Here is a 13,183-nt window from a genome sequence, read left to right as displayed (position 1 = left end):
TATGTGCCCAGTCAATTGTCCATGGGTGTAAAGCTAACCCCCTCATTTCATCTACATGATGCACGCACCTTAATAATTCACTCTATGGAACAGAGTTACACACGAGTGGGTGTGACTTTGGCTTGAACTACTAATAGGGGTGGGCGGCAGCAAGTATTAAAATACTGGGAACTGTGATAACACTAGCCTTCTAGGAAGTCAAGCCATATACAATGAATGTATGGTAAACAAGAGCACTAGAAGAAACTAGTATCAGTATTAGACTGCTCTTGCATCTCTGCACAGAGCTATCTGATAATGTGTTGTTTTGTTTTTATTTAGCTTGAAGCTATAACCTTGTTTGACATACGATAGGTTGTTGTACCTCCAGTAATTGGTCTCCATACTCCAATCCTGCTTGCTGGGCGATGCTACCTCCAGTAACTTTAGAGACAAAGATTCCTCCGTTCTCCCCGCCGACGATGGAGATTCCCAGAGGCTCTGCGCCTTTGTGAACAATGACATTGCGGGGCTCCTCCAAGTATGGCCTGGTGCGAAAGAGGAATATTCACAAATTAATGACACCACCAAAAAGTAACAGCATATCACATAGGAGAAAGTGGAGAGGGTAAATGGTAACATCTTTGATTTGTTTACAGCTCTGGAGAGTTATTTCCTATTCTAGCATTCTGCGATGTGCCTTTGGAGACATCTTGGCTGGGTACCCACTTCTAGTGGTGTAGTAGTCACAGTGCCAAATGGTCTTCACTTGTAAGATGAAATACTTAAATACTTTAAGATTACATTTTAACCCTCAAATGTATGCAAATCAGGAATTCTTGATAGGCATTCATTTTTGTGAGACCCGGTTCAAATGAGCAGATGTTTCTGGTGAAAAGCAAACGCAAAGTCAAGGTCGCTTTAATCCACACCTGCAAACGTGTTTCGTGGACTGAAATCTAAGTTTCTCACTTCCTCCTCACTCCTTTTACTTTTTATCATTAGATTAGGGGCTCACATATTCTTTCCAACCCTATACTGAGAATGTTTGAATGATGTACTAATAAATAAGAGTACCGTAATGATTTGTGCACAGTTACTACACTAAAATAGTTTGAAATGATTGCCATCACTTTAACTTGGATGAAAACCTCATATTTTAATTGGTACATATCGTAAACACAGATAATTCGGATGCATTCACTTACTGTTATTACCACTGTAAAACAAAACTCATATCTGGTTCAAACTACAACTTAACCTTTATGTTATAAAGACTAAATTGAGGTTGTAAAACATATGAGGTGGAGTTTAAATTTCTCCCCAGGCCTGTAAATTGATCATCTCGTCAGTGTGCCACTTTTTGCCTGGCTTGCAGAAGAAACTGGACAGACACTGTACAACATTACGACAGCACAGGCAAGTGAAATCCCTTCACGTAAAGGAGATTTGCATGAACTTATGTGTCCTCATAACGAGGTAGCTTTGGACATGGCATAAAATTCCATGAAGGAAGATAAGAGGAATGGATTAGCAGCCAGAGACAGGGGTAAAGAGAGTGGTGGTGTACAAACAAGACCAATGGCCCAGAGGGTTTAGGCTGAATAGTAAAACCACTGCATTACATACAGTTGCTTTGGAAAGTATTCAGACCACTTTCACTTTAGTGCATTGTATACTTAATGTGAAATGAGTGAAACTGTAATCAATCTACGCAACATATCATGACAAAGTGAAAACATGTTTTAATACATGTAGTAAACTTAAATAATCAGCAGTTAATATATATCATTAACAAACAAATGCATTGGATGGATTCTAGGTAGTGTCCTGGAAGATATTTTCAAGCTCCATCCGACTGAATAGGAACTGTCGGTAAAATCATTGGGGGCCACACCAACTAAGTATTTCTGAGAAAACTGTCCTTCCAGCAGTTTCTCTCATCTCTGCAGAGAACCACTGAAGCTTTGACAGATGCCAAGTTGCTGAGTTTGCCTGGACAGCCAAGAGTCCAAAGGGTTTAGAAATTCTTTATTCGTTATTTACAATTAACACTAAAACCTACAGTAAGTGTAGTTTCAATTTAAAATAAATTCTACAACACAATAAAGTGTGCAAAATGCAAAGGGTGAACACTTTCTGAAGAAACTGTACATACCAACTGAAGAGTGACTTGGCTTAGGACCAAAATCCACACATGCATATTGAACATTTTATCATCATACGGCATGGAGATCACATGCAGTAGTCCAACATGGATGAAGCCAAATGAACATAGGTGTTAACACAGCTTTCTGAATTTCACCAAGTGTAGATAATCGAGGCTTTGTTGTTTCCTAAGGCACAAATCATATACGCAAGCATGCAAATCGCAGTGGGTAGAAATCATCACAAAAACTCCTTCTGCATTCCATATAGCGCATGAAAACTGCTATCCTGCTCCTCCATATTGTCTACTTAACTGCACTGAAGCATGTGAACTTAGAAAAGGAATAGAGGGGCATTCCCTTGTTTGTAGCACTGAGAAAATAAACGAACCTTAGGCTCCTGAGAGAGGAGAACCTCGGCCTTGCAGCCAGAGGAATCCTTAGAAAAGATCGGTTACGGTAAAGAGATCTGGAACTGGAAGGTTACAGAGAGGCAGGAGGAAGATAAAGAGGAGAATGGAGGACAGATATCACCCAGAGACAGAAATGCAAAATGGGACAGAAAAGTTGGTGGGAAGGATAAAACAAAATTCTAACACCCCAGCAGACCATCGCTTCATTTCTGAAAGCAGATGAAGCTTTTATATAATTCTTGAAATGAGCTTTAATAGGATTACAATGTGAATTTCAATGAGGGACTGCACAGTTCTGACCATGATAGACCTGTTGCCTGGCAACGCCTTTTGAAATAGCCTGGGAGGATCCCTGAAGGCAGACACGGGCCATATTGTACCTGCTTCTGAAGTGCTGCTCATAATCATATCCTGTATCCCAGTCCTCTAACAAGCCACATTGATCTACTAGACACCAATAGCAATCATCTGATTAATATTCAGAACACATAATCCATTCAATGAAAACTTTTCAAGATGCACGTCAATAACACAACAAGCTAATTTGCAGGCATCTCGCTAAGCTGGTCAAGGATAGTACATTTCTGCTGCTTGCAATTTATAATAATAAAATGTATCAGGGAACGCTCATACCTGTCTTTCCTGCGTTCCCCTATTGGCACCGGGCTGACTGAGATGCGCGGTAAAGTGGAAATGGAGCCTTGTGATTGACTGCTGGCAAACGATGAAGTCTCCAGATTGAGTGGTGACTGTGGGGGTGTGATGAGACTGGGACTGCTACACTCAGAGTGTGAGAGGGAGCCTGGATTTAGACGAAGAGATGGTGGAGCAGAAAAAGACAGAATAAGGGTGTTTTGACATGTATATCTCACATTATTAAAAAAATAAATAAAAACACTTCCGAAATACGAACTCACCAACTTCACACCTTTATAAATATATATAGATATATATAAAGAGCTTTAATAAAAAGGACAATGCACACATTCTCTCCTCTCAAATCCACAAATATCCTGACATTTTATTTCCGACAACAACAATAGTAATAATAATAACAAAATCGGTAATGTACTGTAACATTCCCTCTGGGGAAATTGTTGACAGACAGCTGCACATACTGTAGGTGATGGGGCTACCCAAGGGTTTTTAGTGTCTTGTCAAAGGACATCTCAACATGCAACCAGGAGTGACCAAGAGTCGAACCACTCAACCTGGAGTTCACAGACAACTCCTCTACTAACTGGAATTCCAGTCCAGGATTTGATCTCTTGTTTACTAGACCAGTAAAGCTTAGTTAGTTTTAACCAACTAAGCCACACTTAGGCTTAGTGGTTTGTTTATGTTTTTAGTTAATAAGGTTGCAATAACATTGTGCATGTTCATATGCTGGTTTCTAAACTCTTGAGTAAGAGGTTTAGATAATTAGATATTGAATAGTCTTAAGACTTAGTTATAGCTGGACACTATTTTCCTGCCTGAGCACCACCTGACTCAACTCGAGCTACATTAACACCTTGTGCAGGGGAGATAAACGCCATATTTTCGTGGTAATTTAAAGCTTAAGATGTTGGAAGGTTCAAATAGAACTGATAACTGAAACTCAGTTCAACCAGTGTTTTTAATAGTGAGCACTGTACCTCTGTCTGACCCCAGCATGGAGCGGGGGTAGCGGGGAGTGGATGGGATTTTGATCCTCTCTGCGCGGTACTGGACATTATTGGCAGAACCTGGCAGATGGATGAGATGATGCAAGAATGAATGCGATGACATAATATCCCAAAAGAGAAAAGGGAGACCTGTGACCTTTATGCGTGTGTGCGTGCGTGCGTGTCAGACTGACCGAGTCGTGCGCTGGAGGGCAGTGAGTTTGTACCGTGTGAAGCTCTGCTGCTGCGTGACGATGTGGACTCAGAGTAGTCATTTGTGCGCTTCTGCTGGCTCAGGTCCAGGCTCAGACGACCCTGGTGTTGAGGGCTGTGCATTCAAAAATTCATATAATTATACATACAACGCTTAAGCAATTATTTGAATATGGGCGATATTTTACAGTTCAGAGTGAATTAAATGGATGTACTGAGTTAAATCTCAACTGCACACACTAAAGCAAAGCAAGAAATTGTTTTCCATCTAAAACTAACCCAAATTTAATTATGTGATTTAAATATATTAGTCATCATAACAGGTCCCCCAGAAACACTGAAATAACAATTATCAAACACTTGATGTAAATGCAATTTAAAACAAGGACCAAGAAAAGAGTTAGAGTGAAAAGAAGGTAACCTGGTGTGGGTGTGCTGGTGACATATCTGGGAGGCGACAGATGGACAGTTGCTGGTATGAACACGGTGACTACGCACAGTGTACACTGGATTCCTCATCACGGCAGTCACAGCGGGGCATGGAGACAGTCCCCGGTGGGCCGAGTCTGACAGAGAACAGACGCGCAACGATGTTAGAGAGGGAGAAATCTATGATTATGGTGAGAGCGACTATTTTGTAAGCATTTCAAAAACTCACTAGGAGGTAGGATGCCATTGTAGACTGTGGGGACAAAGCCGACACTGTGCCTATGGGAGCGGCTGGGGGAGGAACGCAGCATGTCTCTGGGTTCTGGCGAATGCTCATCATTAGAGTAGCTCTGTGATGAATGACAGAAAAACAGCACTTACTATTTTCCCTGCGGGGTAAGAAAACACCATTACATCTTGGGAGAAATCATAGTATCATATAAGAAAAATGGCAGCTTGAACATCCCACAATAGTAAAATGTATCCCCAATGTGTTTTTCTGCATGCTTTAGGGCCTGAGGATGTAGCCAAGCATGATTGTATGAACCCCAGGCTCTGACTCAGCTCGTGGGTTGGTTGGCTGTCCCAGTGCAGAAGCATCAATCATCCAACACTCTGCCTAAGAGGCAGGTCCCAGAGGCATAACTCTGATGGGGCTGTAACTTCTATTAGAGAATGGTCGCTTTGGCACACTGGGATGATTTGAAATGTTGGTGCCATTTCGATTTCTTTCTGGATCATGCATCATGTTCTTATCTCTTTATTAGTGGATATTGATAGAGGATTTCAAAAGCAAATGCACAACGTCTAGACTCTAAATCCAGCTCTGAGGTTGTATTTGGACTCACTTGAAAAGTGGGAAGTGTGATGGTCTGAGGCGTCATCCTGCGCCGGAGGGCAGGGGCAGATTTAGGACGCGGCCTCTTCACCTCTGGCTCCTCCCCTCTGGTGCGACCGATGTCCTCGTCACATGATTTCCTTGAGGTCAGGACCTTACCATCCAGGAAGTAGTGGTTTCCATTCCTGTCTCTTTCTCGCTCGCTCCTCTCTCTGCTCTCTCCTGCTGCCATGGAGATGACAGCCTCCCCCTTGCCATCAGAGGTGATGGTGCAGTCAGAGGCAGAGCTGCTTTGATGTTTGTGTTTGAACTTAAAGGAGTCACTGCGAGTGGGTGGGGTTGGAGGGGTTGGAGTAGGGGTAGATGAGGAGGAGAGGGACTCGGCTTTTGACGGCTGTGGGGAATGTGAAGCTGCTGCAGCAGAAGCAGCTACCGCTGCAATCTGATTGGCTGCCATGTACTCCATCTTAGAGGAAGGTGTTTCCGGGCGTTTGAAGGTGTCTGGGTCAAAAATGGATTTCCTCTGCTTTGGCGATTTGTAGATTGAGAGCTGTGCTGCTGCTGTTACTGGACTGGTGTTATCTTGTGCAACCGACATACCTCCCACCATCATCTTGGGCCATGTGCCCCCACTGTGCTTCTTCTCCAGGGTTGTCTCCATTGTAATGCAGTCTGAGGGGGAGACCGGTTCAAAGGGCAAGGAGGAAGGCGCCTTAGTGTAGGGACAACACTCTTGGAAAGCACTGGGACCATAGCGGCCAGTGCCCAAGTCAGAGGCCGGGCGGAGGCTAGTCGCATGGAGCGAACCCGTGGAGAAGGGCTTGCTGATATCGCAGTACGCTTCATCAGATTCACCTCTGACTTTCTTCCTCTCCCCAGAGATGCTACTCGTGCTGGTGCTTCCAACATCTGGGCAGAAGATGTCAGTCTGTGTTGAGCTGTTGTGTTTGAGGTTGCGGCTGTTCCGGGAGTGAATCTCTGACAGGTGAATGCGCCCATTGGACTTCTCTGATGACTCCCGCAGACTCTCAAAGATGTTCTGACCTGATGTGCTGTGAGGGAAGAACTGTGGAGAGGACAGACAAAAGTATTAGCCGCACCAATTTTTAAGGATCAGATTGTTGTGCAGGGATTACAAAAGTACAAGAGATCCTTCTGCCTGTGCTCATCAAAATGTACAACTCCTCTTGAAGATTTCCAGCACACGTGAAGTAGAGAAGAAGTTCAGAAAATGTGATGAGTGTGACCCACCTTCATGAGAGACAGGCTAAGAGAGTCCCGGCAGCTCCTCAACAGAGCCTCACATTCTGTCACAGATTTGTTATCCAGAGCAATGCCATTTATCTGGGGAGCAGAGAAAGACACTGAAAATAAGGACAGGTCCTAAAGCAACGCACATTAGTCTTTTTGATATTTCTCTCGTGCTCGTCTCGGGCGTTTGCGTGTGTGTCCTAAATGGCAGCATTATTCAAACTGAAGCACACCTACAAACACAAACAGGTGACGTATCTTGTGAAGATGAGAGGGCCTGAGGTTTAAGATGTGTCTCACGCTGCTGCAGTGGGGAAAACCGTGAAAAATCTGGGCCAGCACACACAGCACACAGCCTGATGAATCCTCACACAGCGATCCACACATTACATTTCCATCACAATAGGGCCGCATTGAAAGGAATATTGGCCAAAGATATTACAGAGAGAAGTGGGTAATATATTATGGCTGAGTTATATCAAAAAATAAGTTCAGGAAAGAACTTTCTGCTCCAACATAGAACAAGTTTGATATATTTTACCAAGCAGGGAAAAGAACCAGTCATTGTCTGAGCCATAGAGTTCAGCTACGTACATTCAATTGCATGCCATGTATATTTCATTATGGATTGAGCACTCTGGACTCTGTTTTTTGCGTTATACATAACCTGATACACTCATGTGATTAACATCCACGACGGTGTGATAAAATACGATACTCCTTCACGATTAAAATCTAACGCATCCGTACTTACCATGACTAATTGTGGTTCCAGCTGAGCTATCATCTAGCATATCAGTTCCCTGGCTACTTGGAGGAGGCTGCAGTGCTGTTAAATGGTGTGCAGAGATAACCAAGAGCAATGCATAGGTTTCATGCTTAAGTTTAAACTAACACAGGAGTTTAAACTTCTGCTGCTACTGAAGGATTAGCCTAGGTGGCAAGGTCACTTTTCAAAGACAGAGATGGATATGCAGAGCTCCATTTCTGACACTTTTTCTCTTCCATTCCCTTAAGTGTGGGTATATTTCAGCTGTGTGTGCGAAGACAGCTCCACCTAGCCCTCTACTGCTGCAAGTTTTTGATGATTTAATCAAAAAGGAGATTTTTCCCTTCTCCTCCACATACTCAAGCAAATCCCACCTTATCTGGGTTTGGAGTTTAGATACTGGAATGGATCAAGGCCAGGATTAGAAAACCGAAGGAACCTGTGTGAACTGTAGTGTGGCACATGCGGAGGTAAGGAGTATTTCTTAACAAAAAAAAAAGAAAAAAAAAAAAGGGTGAGAAGATTTCATAGAAGCTGACAATGACTCACAGCGATCAGTCTGTCTCCAACTGTGAGAGAACCTTCTCTGGCTGCTGGACTGCCCTGGACTACGGCAGTGACAAACACCCCGCTCTCCAGACCAATTCCACAGTCTGAGATTCAGAAAAGAAAACTGTCAGATTAACAAGAAAAGTCGAAATATCTGAGGCATAAAAAAAAAAGATAAACGCTGATCCGCCCTGACACAACATTTAAGCCAGCGAGGTGACTTGGCACACTCGTATACCTTTGTGTCCCACAAGGTTGATGTGAACAGGAGTGACGAGCCTTCCCCCCAGAGACTTCCTTCTTCGTACCACCATGTTGATCAGTCCTCCACCATTAAGAACAGCTTTCACCACCTGCTTCCTGTCCTTATTGGTCAGGTCAATGTCGTTAATCTTCAGCAACCAATCATTCACTCTGGCAACATAAAAAGGACAGATGATGATGAGGCATTTAATGAACTGATATTCCAGAAAAGGATACAGGGTAGTTTTTCTGAGACGGCTCGTACCTTAACCTTCCATCTGCGATACTTCCTTTGTCCACCCTTGTTACAAATATCCCACAATCTCCTGGTAAATATGGATCATTTACCCCCTCAGCAATATCAAACCCAAGTGCCTTCAAGTCCATGTCATCCTGTGAGGGCAATAATATGAATGTCAGTGATTTTGACAAGACTATTTCAATATTATCAGATCATCATCAAGTTTTGGCAGTTTTTTGGGGGGGGTTCTACTGGCTTAGAGGAGACTGGAATATCCCAAAATCGCTCTCAGTAATAGGAGCTGAGCACTGCTCTTACCCTGTCTTTCTCAAACTCCACCACCTCTGTCTCCCACTCCAGGGAGTCTGTGTCGATGGCAGAGTCGTGAGAGCTGTGGGCCATTAGCTGACAGAACCGGGCCTCCTTCTCCAGCTGGCTCTCCATCTTCTCTCTTAACAAAGAAAGACATCGCACACAGAGTCAAAGGCCAGTCACTTGAGGATGGATGGGCAGAGACAACAGCAAGAAAGAATCACACACAACCAGTCTGGGTTTGTATCTACGGGGATGAAACGACATGCAGATATTTACAAAACACATTTTGATCATATTAGGTGGAATTGGCTTCAAAGTTTGTTTTTTTTTTATCTTTAAAAGTTTTTCTTATGTCCTGTCCAACACCTTCAAATTTATAGAAAGTAGAATGCACACAATGGCCCACTGTCACTAAGATATATGGTGTCCTACTGAGGCGTGCCTTGAGGGTTACTATGACATTAAAAGCCCAATCTTGCATTGTTCTTTAAAGAGGCTAGAGGAAGAAACTTTCAAAGTCACAGCATACTTAAAAATTGTTGTTATATAGACTTTAGCCAGCAGAGGGCAATTTTTAAATGCATCATAAAGACAGCCATGAGCATGGAGGAAGAGACACTGAGAAACAAAATGCGGATGCGTGTGTCCAACAACACTGATGCTTTTTGGGATTACACTTTTAATCTGGGCATGTAGAAGTGGAGCCAGACAAACAACTGAGCTCAATGAAGTCTCCAAAGGCAGAATATCCAACCACAATTTGCCCAAGGGGACCAATAAAGTATGTCATTATTTATCACAGCTTACACTCTGCCACACACTGAGTGCAAAAGCTTAAAGAGACAAAGGCGGTATGGCAGACAAAGTTGGCTGAGTAGAGGAAATGTTGCTCTGTGCTCACTCAAATGCAGAAGCCCTTTCTGTTTATTGCTAATGAGCCTTTCCCTGCAATTTCCATCACAACGGAGAACCAGAACCACCGTGAAGGCTCACTTGAGTTCTTTGAGCTCCCTCAGTGAATCGTTCTTCTGTTTCCTCATGTCGTCCAGATTGCGCAGGGCATCGGCCAGATCGCTGACTGCTCGGTCCCTTTCCCGTCTCAGGTTATCACACAGAGTCCTGAGGTAGGAGTGGACAGTAGAGGGGAGATGTGTGAGAAAGACTGGGGGGGGGGGATGCTGATATTAGCTAGTGATTCTCTAATCTCTGACACCTTCAGCTATGTCAACAAACATACCGACCTTATACTCTCCCTCTCTGCCACTATTTTGTCCCTCTCCTGAAAGGCCCAGTCCCGTCGACACTTGGCCACCTCAGCCTCTTGTGTGGCCTCCTTCAGTTCCTGGGACATGGCCTCATATTGTTTCCTCAGCATTTCAATCTCTTTATTGGCTCGTTCCATGTCCAGTGTGGCCGAGTCTTGTTTCTAAGAACATTAGGCACACATGAAAAAGATTATTCATCATACAAGTATGCTAAACACATTCAATTATCACATTCATTATAAAATGCTGAGACCAACCAGGTGTTGGATTTAAGATCATCTAAACGCTTTAAAAATGAAATCCATAATCCTAAATTTAGGTATATGATGTGAAGGACTTGTAAGAGGGCCATCTAGTGGGCAGAAAGAGGTTGAGACATAAATCCCCTTAACAGTCAGTCCACTGACAACCCTTAATCCAGCAACTGACAAGTCCCTGGATGCACTAAGCTCTCCGTCATGTGTCAAACAGTTAACTTTATACTGTCAATTCTAAAGTGCAAAATGTTTCATACCTGTCTGGCTTGATAGTACTCTCGGAGCAGCTGATCCCTTTGAATGATCGCCTCCGTTCTCTCTTTGCGGGCCACATCCCTCTCCTCCCGGACCATCTCGATGTCCTTGCACGCCTGGCTCAGCTCCTTCTGGGCCTCGGCCTTGTCCTTCACCTCATGGCAGTACTTCTCCAGCAGCTCGTTCCTCTCGCAGATGGCCCTGTCGCGGTCTACCAGTGACGAGTTCAACTCCTGTCGTGGAACAAAAGAAGCAAAATGAAATGAGGGCATCTCAACACTGTGAGTCATTAATGCAAAGTGAAAAGATTATTTGAGGGCCAGTGCATAATGATCCAAAACTAGTTATGAATCTCTTGTCTGTCAACCAGAATGTTAAAAAATATTCCTCAGAAAAGAGGCAGTGGAGTTCAGCTATTTTTGCACAGTGCCATGGGTGACAACAGTCTTTGATCCACTGACTGAGAAGTAGATGCTCGGTCTGAGCCATGAATGGACTCAGTAAAAACCTGACAGGTCCATATTAAATTGTCAAAGCCAATAGTTAAACGGACATTTACAGTTTTTGAAGGACAGGCTTGACATATCATCCGTCTGCTCGGTAACTGTCAGTAAGAAACCAAGCTGGGTAAGCTGAGTGATGAGTAATGACAAGAACTGTTTTACTCCAAAATACTCTACGTGCATTTTTTGAAAATAAAAAATATTGCTTCTCTTCTTGATTTATGTCTTTATAGTTGGCTATGATAACTGGCTGCAGATTTGATACCTTTCTAAGTTTAATACCTGTCTAAGTGCCTCCAACTCTTCACTGGCCACCACTCTCTCTGAAGACGTGTTTTTCAGTCGGGCCTCAGCAGACTCCAGCTCCGTCTGCAGCTTGTCCAGCTCTTTGATCACCTGGTCCCTCTCACTCATGATGAGGCGATACTCGTTGAACACCGAATCCCTCTCCTCCTTGTACTTCTCGCAGTCCTTGGCTGACTTCAGCTGCAAGTTCTTGTAACGCGTCACCTCCGACTGCAGCCGCTCCATCTCTCTCTGCAGCTCCTTGTTCTGGACTGAGGACTTGTTTAGCTCCTGCTGAACTGAATCAAACCTGAGAGAGAATGGAGGAAAAAGTTGAGCTTCTAAAATCTTCACAAAGGTAGTTACATAAAATGCTGTTGTCCTGGGTGCAGCCTGAATACAACTCATAGCAAGTATTGCAATCTACCTAGTGAAGTGTTACTTGTTGTACTTGGATGTTTATCCTCCTGCCAGATTCTCCTATCTGTGCAGAGGACTATTTTTTTGTTCTGACATATAATATTAATTGGAACTCTTTTTGCACAGGTCAGTACCTTTTTTTAAACTATCACTACCAATCACTTCAGTTTGCAATAGGTGGACTCCGAAAGCAAGCAGGATGCACCTGACCACAATTTGGACTGCTACACCAACACAGTAAAATGGGCTTAAAGTGAAAGGGTCTGTATGCTTCGGGCATTTTAAACATATATCAATTTAATTTATTCTCATCTCATGTGTCTTGTTCTCTTTATGTATGTGCAGGTGACGATGCTTTCACCTCCTCATCGAGGTGGAGCACTGCTGCTGGTACTGCATGGCGGAGTCGCGCTGTTTGAGCAGTGCATCCATCTGTTTCTGCAACCGTCGGTTCTCCTCTTCAGCCTGCTCCAGGCGACTGAGGTCCGTGTTGTGGTTAGCCACCTTCTCACTGTAGCGTTTGCTCAGGGCGTCATACTCCTTCTTTACACCTTCTAGCTTGTCCATGGCTGTGTCATACATTTTGTTCAAAACCTCCGATGAGCCTTTCTCTCTCATTACCTAGTGAGGACAACAAGAACATGTCATTAAACACCTATTGGTGGAGTTCAAACTGTTGCTGGCATGAGATGAAACTGTACTAAGCCTGTATTTGCTGTGCCCAACTTTAGCAGCAGATGGCATCAATGTGTAGGCAGGATTCTATTTTTACAGTGAAAGACAAACCAGTGTCAGCTTCAACAATGGCTTTTTTAAGTTCAAGTGCACTTAAGCAATAAGTAAGACCAAAACCAAATGAGTATTTTATATGTAGAGCACTACCTTTAGAGTACACTACTCATTCTCTACGAGCTACAATGTCTAATTACTGCAGATCTTGCTGATGTTGCCTTCCAGACTGGTTAGAGCATTCGTGACCTATGGGATGTATTGAGCTCATCTACTCAACATACAGTGTACACTGGTAGATGCTTTTATCCTAAGCGACTTACAAACGAGGTACAAAGCAAGCAAATATCTAAGCCTAACTTTAAATTAAAGTGTTCTAGAATAAGCAGGTTCACGGGGTAGTTCAGGTAAGCCGGTGCTGTTGAGTTGACCACTC

At 43.5% G+C, this 13,183-nt stretch overlaps 1 protein-coding gene across 2 annotated transcripts in view; it reads right to left on the bottom strand.

Moving 5' to 3' along the window:
• dlg5a (discs, large homolog 5a (Drosophila)) overlaps positions 1-13,183 on the bottom strand; it is a 31,768-nt gene that overhangs the window by 5,798 nt on the left and 12,787 nt on the right. The window contains exons 6-22 of one of the 2 annotated variants that reach the window (XM_026354042.1): positions 12,380-12,639; positions 11,596-11,908; positions 10,813-11,043; positions 10,275-10,459; positions 10,027-10,152; positions 9,037-9,169; positions 8,743-8,870; positions 8,473-8,648; positions 8,235-8,338; positions 6,917-7,009; positions 5,676-6,731; positions 5,057-5,177; positions 4,820-4,964; positions 4,380-4,513; positions 4,177-4,266; positions 3,173-3,341; positions 365-527 (exon numbers count right to left, since the gene is read on the bottom strand). In XM_026354042.1, coding sequence (XP_026209827.1) covers positions 365-527; positions 3,173-3,341; positions 4,177-4,266; positions 4,380-4,513; positions 4,820-4,964; positions 5,057-5,177; positions 5,676-6,731; positions 6,917-7,009; positions 8,235-8,338; positions 8,473-8,648; positions 8,743-8,870; positions 9,037-9,169; positions 10,027-10,152; positions 10,275-10,459; positions 10,813-11,043; positions 11,596-11,908; positions 12,380-12,639 — 3,627 coding nt within the window. The remainder of the gene's footprint in view (positions 1-364; positions 528-3,172; positions 3,342-4,176; positions 4,267-4,379; positions 4,514-4,819; positions 4,965-5,056; positions 5,178-5,675; positions 6,732-6,916; positions 7,010-8,234; positions 8,339-8,472; positions 8,649-8,742; positions 8,871-9,036; positions 9,170-10,026; positions 10,153-10,274; positions 10,460-10,812; positions 11,044-11,595; positions 11,909-12,379; positions 12,640-13,183) is intronic. The other variant, XM_026354043.1, reaches the window with a different exon arrangement.

The sequence above is a fragment of the Anabas testudineus genome, chromosome 15 (genome assembly GCF_900324465.2).
Source record: "Anabas testudineus chromosome 15, fAnaTes1.2, whole genome shotgun sequence".
In the NCBI taxonomy this organism is placed as follows: Eukaryota; Metazoa; Chordata; class Actinopteri; order Anabantiformes; family Anabantidae; genus Anabas; species Anabas testudineus.
This window is presented reverse-complemented; position numbering and strand designations above follow the sequence as displayed.